The sequence below is a fragment of the Denticeps clupeoides genome, chromosome 3 (assembly GCF_900700375.1).
Source record: "Denticeps clupeoides chromosome 3, fDenClu1.1, whole genome shotgun sequence".
NCBI lineage: Eukaryota > Metazoa > Chordata > Actinopteri > Clupeiformes > Denticipitidae > Denticeps > Denticeps clupeoides.
In genome coordinates, this window is record NC_041709.1 from 32,692,038 (window position 1) to 32,704,814 (window position 12,777).

The 12,777-nt window shown below is 47.7% G+C and overlaps 1 protein-coding gene across 1 annotated transcript; it reads left to right on the forward strand.

The window, feature by feature from the left end:
- The first annotated feature begins 79 nt into the window (after window positions 1-79).
- Window positions 80-12,336, forward strand: akap8l (A kinase (PRKA) anchor protein 8-like). The gene is made up of 13 exons (XM_028972201.1): window positions 80-198; window positions 799-840; window positions 1,741-1,960; window positions 3,684-4,200; window positions 4,790-4,904; window positions 8,719-8,777; window positions 8,877-8,910; window positions 9,016-9,211; window positions 10,143-10,284; window positions 10,480-10,585; window positions 10,850-10,980; window positions 11,086-11,181; window positions 11,309-12,336. The coding sequence occupies exons 1-13, from the start codon at window positions 180-182 to the stop codon at window positions 11,717-11,719; spliced, it is 2,088 nt and encodes a 695-aa protein (XP_028828034.1). The 5' UTR covers window positions 80-179; the 3' UTR covers window positions 11,720-12,336.
- Window positions 12,337-12,777: the final 441 nt, after the last annotated feature.

The following is a 12,777-nucleotide window of genomic DNA, read 5'->3' on the forward strand; positions in this document are numbered from 1 at the left end:
TACTTGTGGATGATTGACCACAAAACTGTCCAGTAGCGGCACGGCGCTCTCCGCGTCCCAGCCAATGGCTGCAAAGGGGCGTGTCCAGGCGTCATAACCCGGTGAGATCTGCCGAGTTGTCGTTTGCGACGCAGTTCTTCATCCAGACAGTCCGACAAGAGGAGCATCCGAGTCGAAGCATGGACGGACGTGGTTACGGTGCGGCTTCGTGTTCCTTCAACTCTCTGCCGGTTTTCCACACGCCCGACAAAGCCCGAAGCACTGCGTTTAGCTCCGTGGCTAAATATTGCTATTGCTGTAAACGCCAATTAGCTAGCTCGTCGTCCGGCGTTTGCGTGCGACGTGAAGTAAATCGCCGCGTAAACGTCACGCACGCCGTGTGCCACTCGTTTTTTTGTCACGTGCAATAACGTCTGCGTTTTTGGCCGCTGTTTGCTAGGTAGCTAGCGTGCTAGCTAGCTTTGGTAAACAATGGGGCGTCGGACATGGCGTTGTTAGCGGCATCTCGCAGGGGTCCCGCGTCTTTCCTCCGTGCGACTCGAACCGCCGTGTTCTGGCCGGTCGCGTTTCCGTGTCTCGACGCGGCCGCGTCTCGGCAAAATGGAGTACGGCGGCCTCCTCCAGGCCCACGGCTGCGTGGTGTTAAAATGGCGGCCGCCGCCACAGCCGCGGTTTCCCTTTCTTCCTCCGCAGATTCGGCCTTTCGCTACGTCCCCTCCCCGCACGCTGCGTGTGAAATGGCCTGGTTTCGTGTCGCGCTGTGTCGCTGAGCGCTTTCTGTGCTGCCGTCTGTTGCAGGTTTCTCCAGCTGGGGTGGCGGAGGTGGCAGCTCTTCAAGAGGTAGGTTATACATTATATATTATTATTATACATTTACAGTATTTACCAGACGCCCTTATCCAGAGCGACTTCAGTAGTTACAGGGACAGTCCCACCTGGAGACACTCAGGGTTAAGTGTCTTGCTCAGGGACACAATTTTAGTAAGTGGGGTTTGAACCTGGGTCTTCTGGTGTCTCACCCACTAGGCTGCTACCACTGGTCAAGGGGAATGTCACCTATTTAGCTTTTCATATCTATTTACTACTTGACACATTAAAGGTCCCCTATTATGTTTTTTTTTTTCTTAGTGGTCGTGTAATACTATATATGAAGGCCGAAATTCAGCCGTGGTGCAGAATTAGACACACAATGAGATTCCTCCGGGATTTTGGCGGAAAAAATTGCACGTAGCGATCGTTTGACACCATCCGAATCAGTCGCCACGAACAGCAGAAAAACGGCTGGTTTAGATGTCCGTGTGAACTCTCATCTCACTGACGTATTTGAAAATGTTGTGTGGAGTAATGCCGAAAAATTGATGGGATGCGCCGTGATTACATTTACGGCATTTACCAGACTCCCTTATCCAGAGCGACTCAGTCAGTAGTTACAGGGACAGTCCCCCCCTGGAGACACTCAGGTTTAAGCGTCTTGCTCAGGGACACAATGGTAGTAAGTGGGGTTTGTACCCGGTTCATAGGCGACTGTGTTACCAGCCAGGCTACTACCTGTATAGATATAATATAATCTTCTCTTCTGATCTGAAAAGATTGAGCTTTTCCTAAAGTGTATGTCACAACAAATACATATATATTTAGTTACTTTTACTCCTTTGAGTAGGCTACTAGCACCGTTTTTTTTTTTTTTTTTTTGTACCTGGGGCTTTTTCCCCTCTTCCTTAACTTCCTTTATCTACCCAGGCTCGGGCAATTACGACCTGTATGGTGGCTTCAAGGACTCCATGGCGGGGGGCAGCAGCTTTGGAGGAGGTGGATTCGGTGGAGGCGGCCAGATGAAGAGGAACCTCTCCGGAGGGGGTCTCTTCTCGTCGACGGGCACGAGCGCGGACGCGGTGATCGCCAAGATCAACCAGCGGCTGGACATGCTCTCCCAGCTGGAGGGCGGTTCCCGCGGCGACAGGTACACGGTTCTTCGTCGGAACTTCCGCTACTGGGCCGGGCGCCGGGCCGGGTCCCAATCGGCTGCCACGCGGATCCGCTGCGTTTCAAAGTCGCGGTCGAGTTACGTTCCGTGTTCAGGCTGCGGTCGCCGTGATTTGTCCTCCGCTTGTGCGCTTGGGTTCTGTTTCGCTTCTCAGGTTCCGTGTTAACTCGTGTTACCCCCCCACCCCAAATATACACACCATTCTTTGTTTAAAGGACCCCCACACTAATTTTATTCATATCAGTCTTATTGTTCCCCCAATACTGTATCCAATCAGTATCGACACCTCCACCGGTTAGATGGAACTGGTAATTGGTATCACAAAGTGCCGTTTTCACGACGGGGGACCTTTAAGCCCACCGCCTGTGTCTGCTGTGGCGTAGCACGTGTGCCCGCCCCGTTGGGCGTCTTCTGGCTTTGTATTGTAAACGTGGCCCCCCCGGCTCCTTTTGTAACGCTAACGTGGTGACCGCCTCACTCCACCTTCACACCTCCACCTCTCTCACGCCCTCTACACCCCCCCCCCCCCCCCCCCCATCATCTCCGTCTACTGCCCCCCCCACCCCCCGTGCTTCAACGTTTGTGTTGTTGATGCTGGAAACACGGTTGCTACGGAAATATTGCAGTTTCGGGCATTTCTTCAGCATTCCACTGTAAAGTAGACCTTTTATTTCTAATTCGTGAATTTGACTCTCTTTACTGAAATATTTCCTGGCAAAGCATCCCAGAGCCTGGCGTGGTGCATGCTTCATTTCAGCAGTGTTTGTTGCATCGTTCGTTGTCGCCTGTGGGTGTGCGACCGATCGCTGCTGCGGTACGTAACGCGTGTGTTAGCTACGATGAAATGGTCGTTCCTACTCAACTCGATTTAGCGGCGTTGTTTTGGATGTCCCGTCTTCGCCGCCGAGCTCGCGCCTTCCCGCGCTTCACCGGCTCAATCTCCCGTTGAGCGTAATTCTCCCGAACGCACAAAAAGTCGGGAGCTTTGACTCCTCCCACTCGCCTCGCATGCCCGCACAGCCTGCTTTGTAGTGCGTTGGGTTTGTGTTCTTGCAGTGAGCGTTGGCTTTCGCACTCTTATTTCCATTCGTGTTCCAACCCCACCCCCTCTTCCCAGTGCTTAGTGTGGTATGGTGCTCCTCACGCTGCCGGGACGGCCCGTGGCGGCGTTTCTAGCTCGCGCTCCTTGGTTGGGTCTGGACTGGTGAGCGGGAACCCCCCCGTCGAGGGGTCATACCATACCACGCAGTGGGAAAGGGTGTCGTGTCTGTCCCTGGTGCAGATGTTCCCCGGCGACCTGAAAAGCCCTGGATGCTGTTCCTGTCCTCAGAGCTGTGGCGTGATTTGGTCGGCCTCTCTGGGCTCGTACGGGTTTATTCTTTTTTTTTTTTTTTCACACTCGAATGGATTAAAAGTCAGCAACGCCCCTTAATGAGATGGTGAAAGTGTACCATTGCCACGAAAACCATTTCCCAGTCTCGAAGGTTCCGCACCAGTCCGCAGAGACGTAGGGAAGGGCCTGAATGACTGTGCCCCCTGCAGAATGTGTAGCTGCATTCACATTTTTTTTGTATTATTATTATTATTATTATTATTTGATTTTGCTCATGTGTGTGAGAGAGGGGCAGAGAGAGAGAGAGAAATTCTGGGGTTAAAGGTCACACGCTCACTCTTGCTTTGCGACTCCCTCCCTTTGCAGGTTTGGCCAATACGAGTCGTTCGACTCGCGGCCCTCCTCCCTCGGCCCACGCGATCTCTTCAGATCTGGTAACTATGGTTACAGCGATGTCCGCGGCGACATGATGGGCCAGCGAGGTGGCATAGGCTACGGGGCTGGAGGTGGAGCCGGGGTCGGCGGAGGTGGTGACTTTGACGGCTCCTCCTCTTTTGGATCCGCCAAAATGCGCCCCACGCCTCGGGATGCCTTCTCAGGCTCCGGCTGGGGCGCAGGGCAGCGGTCCCCACGGAGGGCAGTAGGGTTGGGTAGCCGCGGGTTCGTCCGCAGGCAGGACAACCCCCCCATGAGCGGAGGGGGCCGGGGCGGGGCTCGCTCCCCAGGCGGACGAGGCAAGCTGCCGTCCCTCCTGGGCCAGCGCATGTACCCCGACAGTGGGGTGTACCAGATGCAACATGGCCCCCAGGACTTCTCCGCTCAGCACTTTGGAGGGGGCCCACGGGGCAACCGCCAGCGCGGGCGCAAGAGACCCCTCAACCGAGTAAGTACTGTCAGCCTGGCACTGGACTTGAACTCAAAAACTTCCTCCCCCCCTTTCCCAGCTATCACCACTTACCCCCCCACCCTCTTACCACCACCACCACTCCCCTCTCCACCCCACATCCAGACCCGGCCGTGCAGGCTGTCGGGTGGCCGGGAGAGGGTGGAGCCGCCCTCCTCATTCCCTCTCTCATCTACAGCCGCGTGACCTGGCGTAGCGCCCCAGTCGGTGCTGAGTACCCATAAGGCCGTCGCACGCCGAAAGTGCCAGGCCCAAGCCACTTGATGTACTGATGGCTCACTGATGCCAATACACATGTTGTGAACACCCCCCCCACCACCAAAAAATTAATACCGGCATATTATAAAACATGTTTCTACTTAAAAACTGAGGGCAAAATACATAAAGCAAAAGCCTGGCTATCATTATTTTAATGAGGTAAGTGGGTACCATTGAGGTCACTAGCTAAATGCTGGTCCTTTTTATCACTGTTATTTCCTGGGGTGAGATGTCCCATTTGACCCTTTGTGTAAAACGTGTTGTGCTGGTTTTTTTTAACGTTGTTTTTTTGTTTTGCAACGTTGTCCAGCAACAAAAAACTCAGCGCGAGGGACAGAAGAAGAGGAAGAAGTCTCAGAACGAGGCTGATGAGCCCGAGTCGAAGGCTTGCAAAACCGAGACTGCCGCCACCGACGTGGCTGAAGGTAAAACTCCAACTTTCCGCCCGCTTCATGCGGCCGGCGTACAGTCTGGGCACGTTGTAAAATGGATCGGTTCCGTGTGGTGATGGTCGCGGTGGATTCCAGAATGGGGTTTCCAGTCGTTCAACATCATATGGTGCCCATGGCTGCATGTTACGCCCTCATTTTTTAAATTACATTTTTTTTTTTTTTTGCTCTAGAATGGTTTCTAGTATCTGGAGGAAATTTTTATTTATTCTTGTTGCGTGAGCGAGATTGTGGGACCAATCGGCATTAAAGGTAGATCGAGCTGGCTGGCTGTCACCAGCAGGGCACCGTACGGAGGGAATGTGTGGGCAGGTGGTTTGACTCGAAGAGGTGGCGACCCAGTTGGGCGTGTGTGATCTATCGAATGGTGCTCGTCACGATACTGAAATCTATGTGGATGCTAAGGATGGTTCTAGATGCTCGATATCTACATGGGGACAAAGAACACAGTTTTATGTATGAATAAATACATAATAAATTTATGAATAGAGAATGAAAGAAATGGAATCGCCACGCCCGATTTCCAGCGTTCCGTATTTTCCGACTGCGGAAATAAAATAGAAATCTCGCTCATCCGGTTACCTGGCAGGATATCTAAGAGGTGTAATCAGAGGGGGCGGGCCTTTGGTCTTGGCCAAACAAATATGGAGCCAGCAGTCGCCCCGCCCGCAAAGCCAGGGGAGACACCGAAGATGTCGATAAAGGCACATGGCATGAATGGGGCTCGGCTTGGATAGAGGAGGTGGGTGGTGATGAAAGGCCCTTTGGAAGCCGGTGCGAAGAGCTTAGTGTGCAAGGAAGCCGCTCTGTAGACCCAGTGGGAAAAAGTTCCGTCACGGCACAAATTAGACCCCAGCAGCATTCCTAGCAATGCAGCACACCTCACGTTAGAGCTGTAAGTCTTGCAGGGTTCGGACTATTTCTATCATTTCGGGTCGGGTAGAGGTCGCGCGGTAAGTGAGGGGTCTAGTAGTTAATTTGACCGATCGCAAGTCTAATTTAAACATTTGCTTGAGCGTGACCTGGCACATCTGTCCATCTGGAGGCAACACGTAACACACATAGTGAAGCTAGTCTGAAGCTAAAGTAAGCTGTATTTTTAAGTTTTCTATTTTGTAATTACATTCTGTTTAATTGCATAACATATGTGTAACAGGTGGGGTCAAGGTGTGCAAATTATGGCTGCAACTATTGAATATTTTTGTACTGTGACCATTTACGTTGGTAGATTCTCACTGAAGGCATCAAAGCTATGAATGAACACGTGGAGTTCTGTACAAAAAAAGGTGAAATAAGTGAAAACATGTTTTATATTCTACAGGGAGTGCAGAATTATCAGGCAAGTTGTATTTTTGAGGAATAATTTTATTATTGAACAACCATGTTCTCAATGAATCCAAAAAATTCATTAATATCAAAGCTGAATGTTTTTGGAAGTAGTTTTTAGTTTTTTTTATTTTTAGTTATTTTAGGGGGATATCTGTGTGTGCAGGTGACTATTATTGTGCATAACTTAACAAAAAACAAATATATACCCATTTCAATTATTTATTTTTACCAGTGAAACCAATATAACATCTCCACATTCACAAATATACATTTCTGACATTCAAAAACAATAAAAACAAATCAGCGACCAATATAGCCACCTTTCTTTGCAAGGACACTCAAAAGCCTGCCATCCATGGATTCTGTCAGTGTTTTGATCTGTTCACCATCAACATTGCGTGCAGCAGCAACCACAGCCTCCCAGACACTGTTCAGAGAGGTGTACTGTTTTCCCTCCTTGTAAATCTCACATATGATGATGGACCACAGGTTCTCAATGGGGTTCAGATCAGGTGAACAAGGAGGCCATGTCATTAGTTTTTCTTCTTTTATACCCTTTCTTGCCAGCCACGCTGTGGAGTACTTGGACGCGTGTGATGGAGCATTGTCCTGCATGAAAATCATATTTTTCTTGAAGGATGCAGACTTCTTCCTGTACCACTGCTTGAAGAAGGTGTCTTCCAGAAACTGGCAGTAGGACTGGGAGTTGAGCTTGACTCCATCCTCAACCCGAAAAGGCCCCACAAGCTCATCTTTGATGATACCAGCCCAAACCAGTACTCCACCTCCACCTTGCTGGCGTCTGAGTCGGACTGGAGCTCTCTGCCCTTTACCAATCCAGCCACGGGCCCATCCATCTGGCCCATCAAGACTCACTCTCATTTCATCAGTCCATAAAACCTTAGAAAAATCAGTCTTGAGAGATTTCTTGGCCCAGTCTTGACGTTTCAGCTTGTGTGTCTTGTTCAGTGGTGGTCGTCTTTCAGCCTTTCTTACCTTGGCCATGACTCTGAGTATTGCACACCTTGTGCTTTTGGGCACTCCAGTGATGTTGCAGCTCTGAAATATGGCCAAAGTGGTGGCAAGTGGCATCTTGGCAGCTGCACGCTTGACTTTTCTCAGTTCATGGGCAGTTATTTTGCGCCTTGGTTTTTTCACACGCTTCTTGCGACCCTGTTGACTATTTTTAATGAAACGCTTGATTGTTCGATGATCACGCTTCAGAAGCTTTGCAATTTTAAGAGTTCTGCATCCCTCTGCAAGATATCTCACTATTTTTGACTTTTCTGAGCCTGTCAAGTCCTTCTTTTGACCCATTTTGCCAAAGGAAAGGAAGTTGCCTAATAATTATGCACACCTGATATAGGGTGTTGATGTCATTAGACCACACCCCTTCTCATTACAGAGATGCACATCACCTAATATGCTTAATTGGTAGTAGGCTTTCGAGCCTATACAGCTTGGAGTAAGACAACATGCATGAAGAGGGTGATGTGGACAAAATACTCATTTGCCTAATAATTCTGCACTCCCTGTAGTTTCTTTGCTCTGATTACTGCTTTGTACACTCTTGCCATTCTCTCGATGAGCTTCAAGAGGTCGTCACCTGAAATGGTTTTCCAACAGTCTTGAAGGAGTTCCCAGAGGTGTTTAGCACTTGTTGGCCCCTTTGAATGAACACAGTGCCTGTTAAAAAAAAATTGTTCAATTTAGTTAAACTGTAGTCTGCTAGCGGTGTCCTTGAACTGGCAGATGCAAAACTGGTAACATTTTTTTCAAAAAAAAAACAAACAAAAAAAAAAATTACTATCGTTTAGTGTGTGTGTGTGTGTGTGTGTGTGTGTGTGTGTGTATATATATATATATATATAGTTTTGTGCCAGAAAAGACTCAAACACGTGGAGAAGCGACAGCCCACATGATTTCAGGGGCGTTAGTTGGATTGTCAGTGTAGATTGATAGCATTTTATAAAAGCATTTACTTTGGTTATTCATTATGTTGGTGTCACTTTATGCAGCAATGTATTTGCATTTATTTTACTGAGCTACATCAAATTTATAAAGAAAATAATAATAAATTTAATGATATGCTTGCTGTCCACCAACTGATTGTCTGGTTTGCTTAAGTAGTCAGATTTTTAATAGGTTTTTTTTTTAATAGACCGTAATCTCAAGTACTCTTAGAACCAATGTGACGTGTGTCCTTGGGCTTTACCTCACCTTGCATCATCCCACCCTCACGGATGGTCTTACTTCTGTGCCGTCCCAACCACTCACTAAAAATGTTTTCTTTAGGTGCTGAAAGGACTCAAAACCAGTTGTCAGTAGCGTTTGCATAGCTGTCATTGCATTGGCTGATTTGGGGAAAGTGTATAAAGTCCCTAGTTTTCCCCCAGAGACACCCACACTTTGTCCTCTGTATGAACCATGTTGACAGAATCGTGTTTTTGGCTTTTCTCAGAGAATACTGAGGCGACTGAGAAGAGTGAGGAATCACAGGAGGCTGAAGTCCCTGCTGGGGTGAGTGTGTCTCTTTGTCTGGAAACGGTCCGGATTTCCAATTTGAGTTACATTTTTTTTTATTTTTTATTTTTTTTCCCCCTCTTTCAACTTTGACAGACGTCCAAAGACTCAGAGGAAGGAGGAGAGAAGGGTGAGTTCAGGTTTCCTTTTCTTTTGTATCATTCGTGGTTGCTCTGTCTGCTCACAGCTCCCCATTTAAAACGTCTCATCTTTTTTTTTTTTTTTCCCGGTTTAGCCCTGACCATTCAGGACGAGATCTCTCAGATAAAGCAGAAGCTGCAGGGGAAGAAGCCGCAGCAGCAGCCACAGCAACAGCAACCACCGCAGCAGCAGCCTCAGCAAGCGCCAACCCAGGAGGATGGTCTGACCAAAGTCAAGAAGCGCAACACGTTCTTCCTGAAGATGGGTGGGGTGAAGTTCAACGCGCAGAGGTCAGAACGTCCGCAGTCTTTATCCTCAGCAGTATAAGTGGTATACGTGTCTACCGTGGGTTGATCCGCAATCCGAACTGATCCCTAGCCACAGTTCGGCACGCACACCATCCAAAGATCGGTTTCGCTGTACGTGTCGTGTAGAATGTTCAACTCCCACGACGGTTTACACCGGCGAAGCGACGATGTCGAATAAGGTTCCGGTCAGAGAATCCAAGCCTGGAGGCCAGCATATCCTTCGTCGTATTTATTGATCTTGGTGGCACTAATCAGTCCAGTGCATTAATTATGAATGCATGCAGGAATCGAGGGGGTGCTGGGGCCAGTGCATGGGTAGTTATGGGTGGATGAGTGTGGTCTGTAGGAACAGAGAAAATATACAGAAGTAGCATTTACAGCATTTACCAGACGCCCTTATCCAGAGCGACTTACAGTCAGTAGTTACAGGGACAGTGTCCCCCCTGGAGACACTCAGGGTTAAGTGTCTTACTCAGGGACACGATGGTAGTAGGTGGGGTTTGAACCTGGGTCGTCTGGTTCACAGGCGAGTGTGTTACCCACTAGGCTACTTCCGCCATATCTGACATCGTACATGTAACTTACAAGCATCTAATATTCCTTGTGCGAGTCCACAGTACATATCCAGCTAACTAACAAGGGGAAGAATATTAACTAGTAACCACGACATATATAAAGATAGTCACGCTCCGTTAGCTTAGCGCAAATGTTAGGTGTAATTTCAATGCATAGCGTTTTCATTACAGCAAAAATTAGTTATAAGCTTGTGTCTGGCTATTTTTTGATGATGGCAAGCTAGTTATTCTCCCTGTTCAAAGTAAGAATCAATGATTTTTTTTTTTTTGTAATAAAACCTCTATTGCGCCATTAACAGTGTTTAACTCAACCTTGTGTGTGCGCATGCTCCCTGCAGGATGATGTTTGCCTGCTCCATCTGCAAGTTCCGCTCCTTCTACAGCGAGGACATGGCCGTACATCTGGAGAGCAAGTTCCACAAAGACCACTTCAAGTTCCTTGCCAGCCAGCTGTCCAAGCCCACCACTGACTTCTTGCAGGTCCGCCACTTCAGTCATGGCCCCCACACCCTTTACATTGCCCTGTATGCACGGGGTTTGGCTCTACACTTGCTCCCTGTAACGCTAAGTGAAACACCAGGGCAATAGTAGGAACTTTATAAATGAGTGATGTGTGTGTGTGTGTGTGTGTGTGTGTCAATTTTTATTTATTTATTTGTGTGTGTGTGTATACAGGAGTACCTTGTTAACAGGTATAAGAAAACCGAACAGAGAATCAGCCAGATTGACAACTTTAGTGAGGCCATCTGCCAAGTCTACAGAGAACAGGATCTGACCAGAGGTAAGACTTCACCCTCTGTCTGTATTTTGTGTGTGTGTGTTTTGTGCACTTAGTCATGTGACCTAAGATAAATTGATTAAACAGATTCTCACATTTGTGGTGGGGGGGGGTTGATTATGTGAAATATGGATAAATACAACGTGTATCCTGTATGTACAGGTCATGTTTATGGGCATTAAGCACATTCTCATTAAACGTCTTCAGTTATTACTGTCTGTCGGACATGAAGATGCGTGTGTAACCCTCCGTGTGCTCTCGTTGTAGATATTGGCATGAACCACTTCATGAAGAAAGTGGAGGCAGCTCACTGTGCTGCCTGTGATCTGTTCATCCCTATGCAGTTCTACCTCATCAAGAAGCACCTCCGATCACCCGACCACAATTACAACTGCAAGGTACCCGTCCGCCCCTCTCATGCTCATTCCATACACCACTTTCATGTAGACGTCCGCTCTCGGATGGCCCTCTGACCTGCCTGCTGCGTCCTTTTTCCTCACCAGGCCATGATGGACATGTCCAAAGTGCAGAGCCTGTCTGTGGCTCGCAGCATCCTCAACCACAAGATCATTGGCAAGAAGCTGGAGAGCTACCTGAATGCAAGTTTCACCGTTTTCTTTAATAAACTACCCCCATGTTGGGAAAATCATGACCGCTTTTGAACTCTGAACTTCCCCCCGTTTTCATGTTTTTTTTTTTTAAATTAAAAAATCTCTTCGTCTACAGGGTGAAAACCCCTTCATTGGTAACCCGGATGACCAAGACCCTGAAGACTCCATGGTGATGGATGGGTCTGAGGCAGAGCTGGCCGGTGAGAACGTGGCTGAAACGGGCGTGAAGAAGGAGGAGGAGGAGGAGGAGGCCCTTGAGGGGAACGATACGAATGAAACCGAAACCGAGGGGGCCGAGAAGGTCGCGGAGGCAGACGTAAAGGTCGAGGAAGGCGAGGAGTGCATCGAGGGGATGTCGGCGGAAAATGGGGACGAGCAAGAGGCGGCTGTGGAGGAAGGGGTGGAGCTAGGGGAGGAAGAAGCCGCCGAGGATTGCGTCAAAATTTTGGATGAGATCGATGGGGACGTGGAAGAGGAAAAGGAGGACGGGGATGTGCTTGAGCCTACTGAAGAGAAGGGGGAGTGACCCCTGACCCCCAGCTTGTGTACCACTTTTTTTTTTTTTTTTTTCTGGAATAGAACAGTGCTGTTCTAGGGTCTGTCTGTTTTTTTTTTTTTTTGTAATGAGTAGGATCTTTCTCAATATTTCAGGACTGATCTCAGAACAGCTCCTTGGCCCTGCCCTCCTGCCCAATCTCTAAAATCGAGGCTTGTGTTGTCCTCCTTTCTTTTTGGACCAATGGACAGTCTGCGCTTGCCCCTACCCAGCCTGCCACGCACCGCCCTTGCCTCCACAGAGGCATTTTATTCTAAGTCCAGATTTATATTGTGTGTGCTGCGCTCTGTGGAACCCGCTCATTACACTGTTGCTGTGCCTTTTTGGTTTGATTCACAGCACATTTGATGTGTTCTTTAAATTTGTTTTTTGAATGGTCTCTCACTTTTGGAGGGCACATGATTCACTGGTTAATTTAATAGTGAAACCTGTTCATCTTAAACCATATTGTTTGAGTTCTGGGGTTGCACCCCCACCTTATTTGCATTGCATTTGTATTGCATAAAAGAATCGATGGATTCTTATTGTAAATGCATATTTAGTCAGTGTCTTGAACTGAACTGATGATTAAATGTTTCTTAATCCATTGCATTTTGCTGCTTTTTTTCCCCCCCCCCCCAATATTTAAAAAAAAAAAAAAAAAAACCCTCTGCTGTCTCTAGTTTAGGACGTCCTGACCAAGAATGCTTCAGCCGTGAAGGAAAGATGCAACTGAGCTTCAGCTGTTCCTGCATCTGTCACATTTGCACCATGAGTCTGCATTCCATGCAATGCAACTGCAGTTGATTTGAAATTCTGGTTCCTTTTTTTTTTTTTTTTTTTTTTTTATTCTATATATATATATATTTTAAACTACCAAATAAAGTTGTAGACAAGGTAATAAACATTTTTTTTAAATAAACACATTTTCAATAATAAAAAAAAAACTTCTCTGCAGTGATTATGTAACCGAATATAAAAACGAAATAATTTAAGTTAAAAAGCAAATTTTTAACCAAACCCGGACCCCTCTCCCTAAAAGATATTGT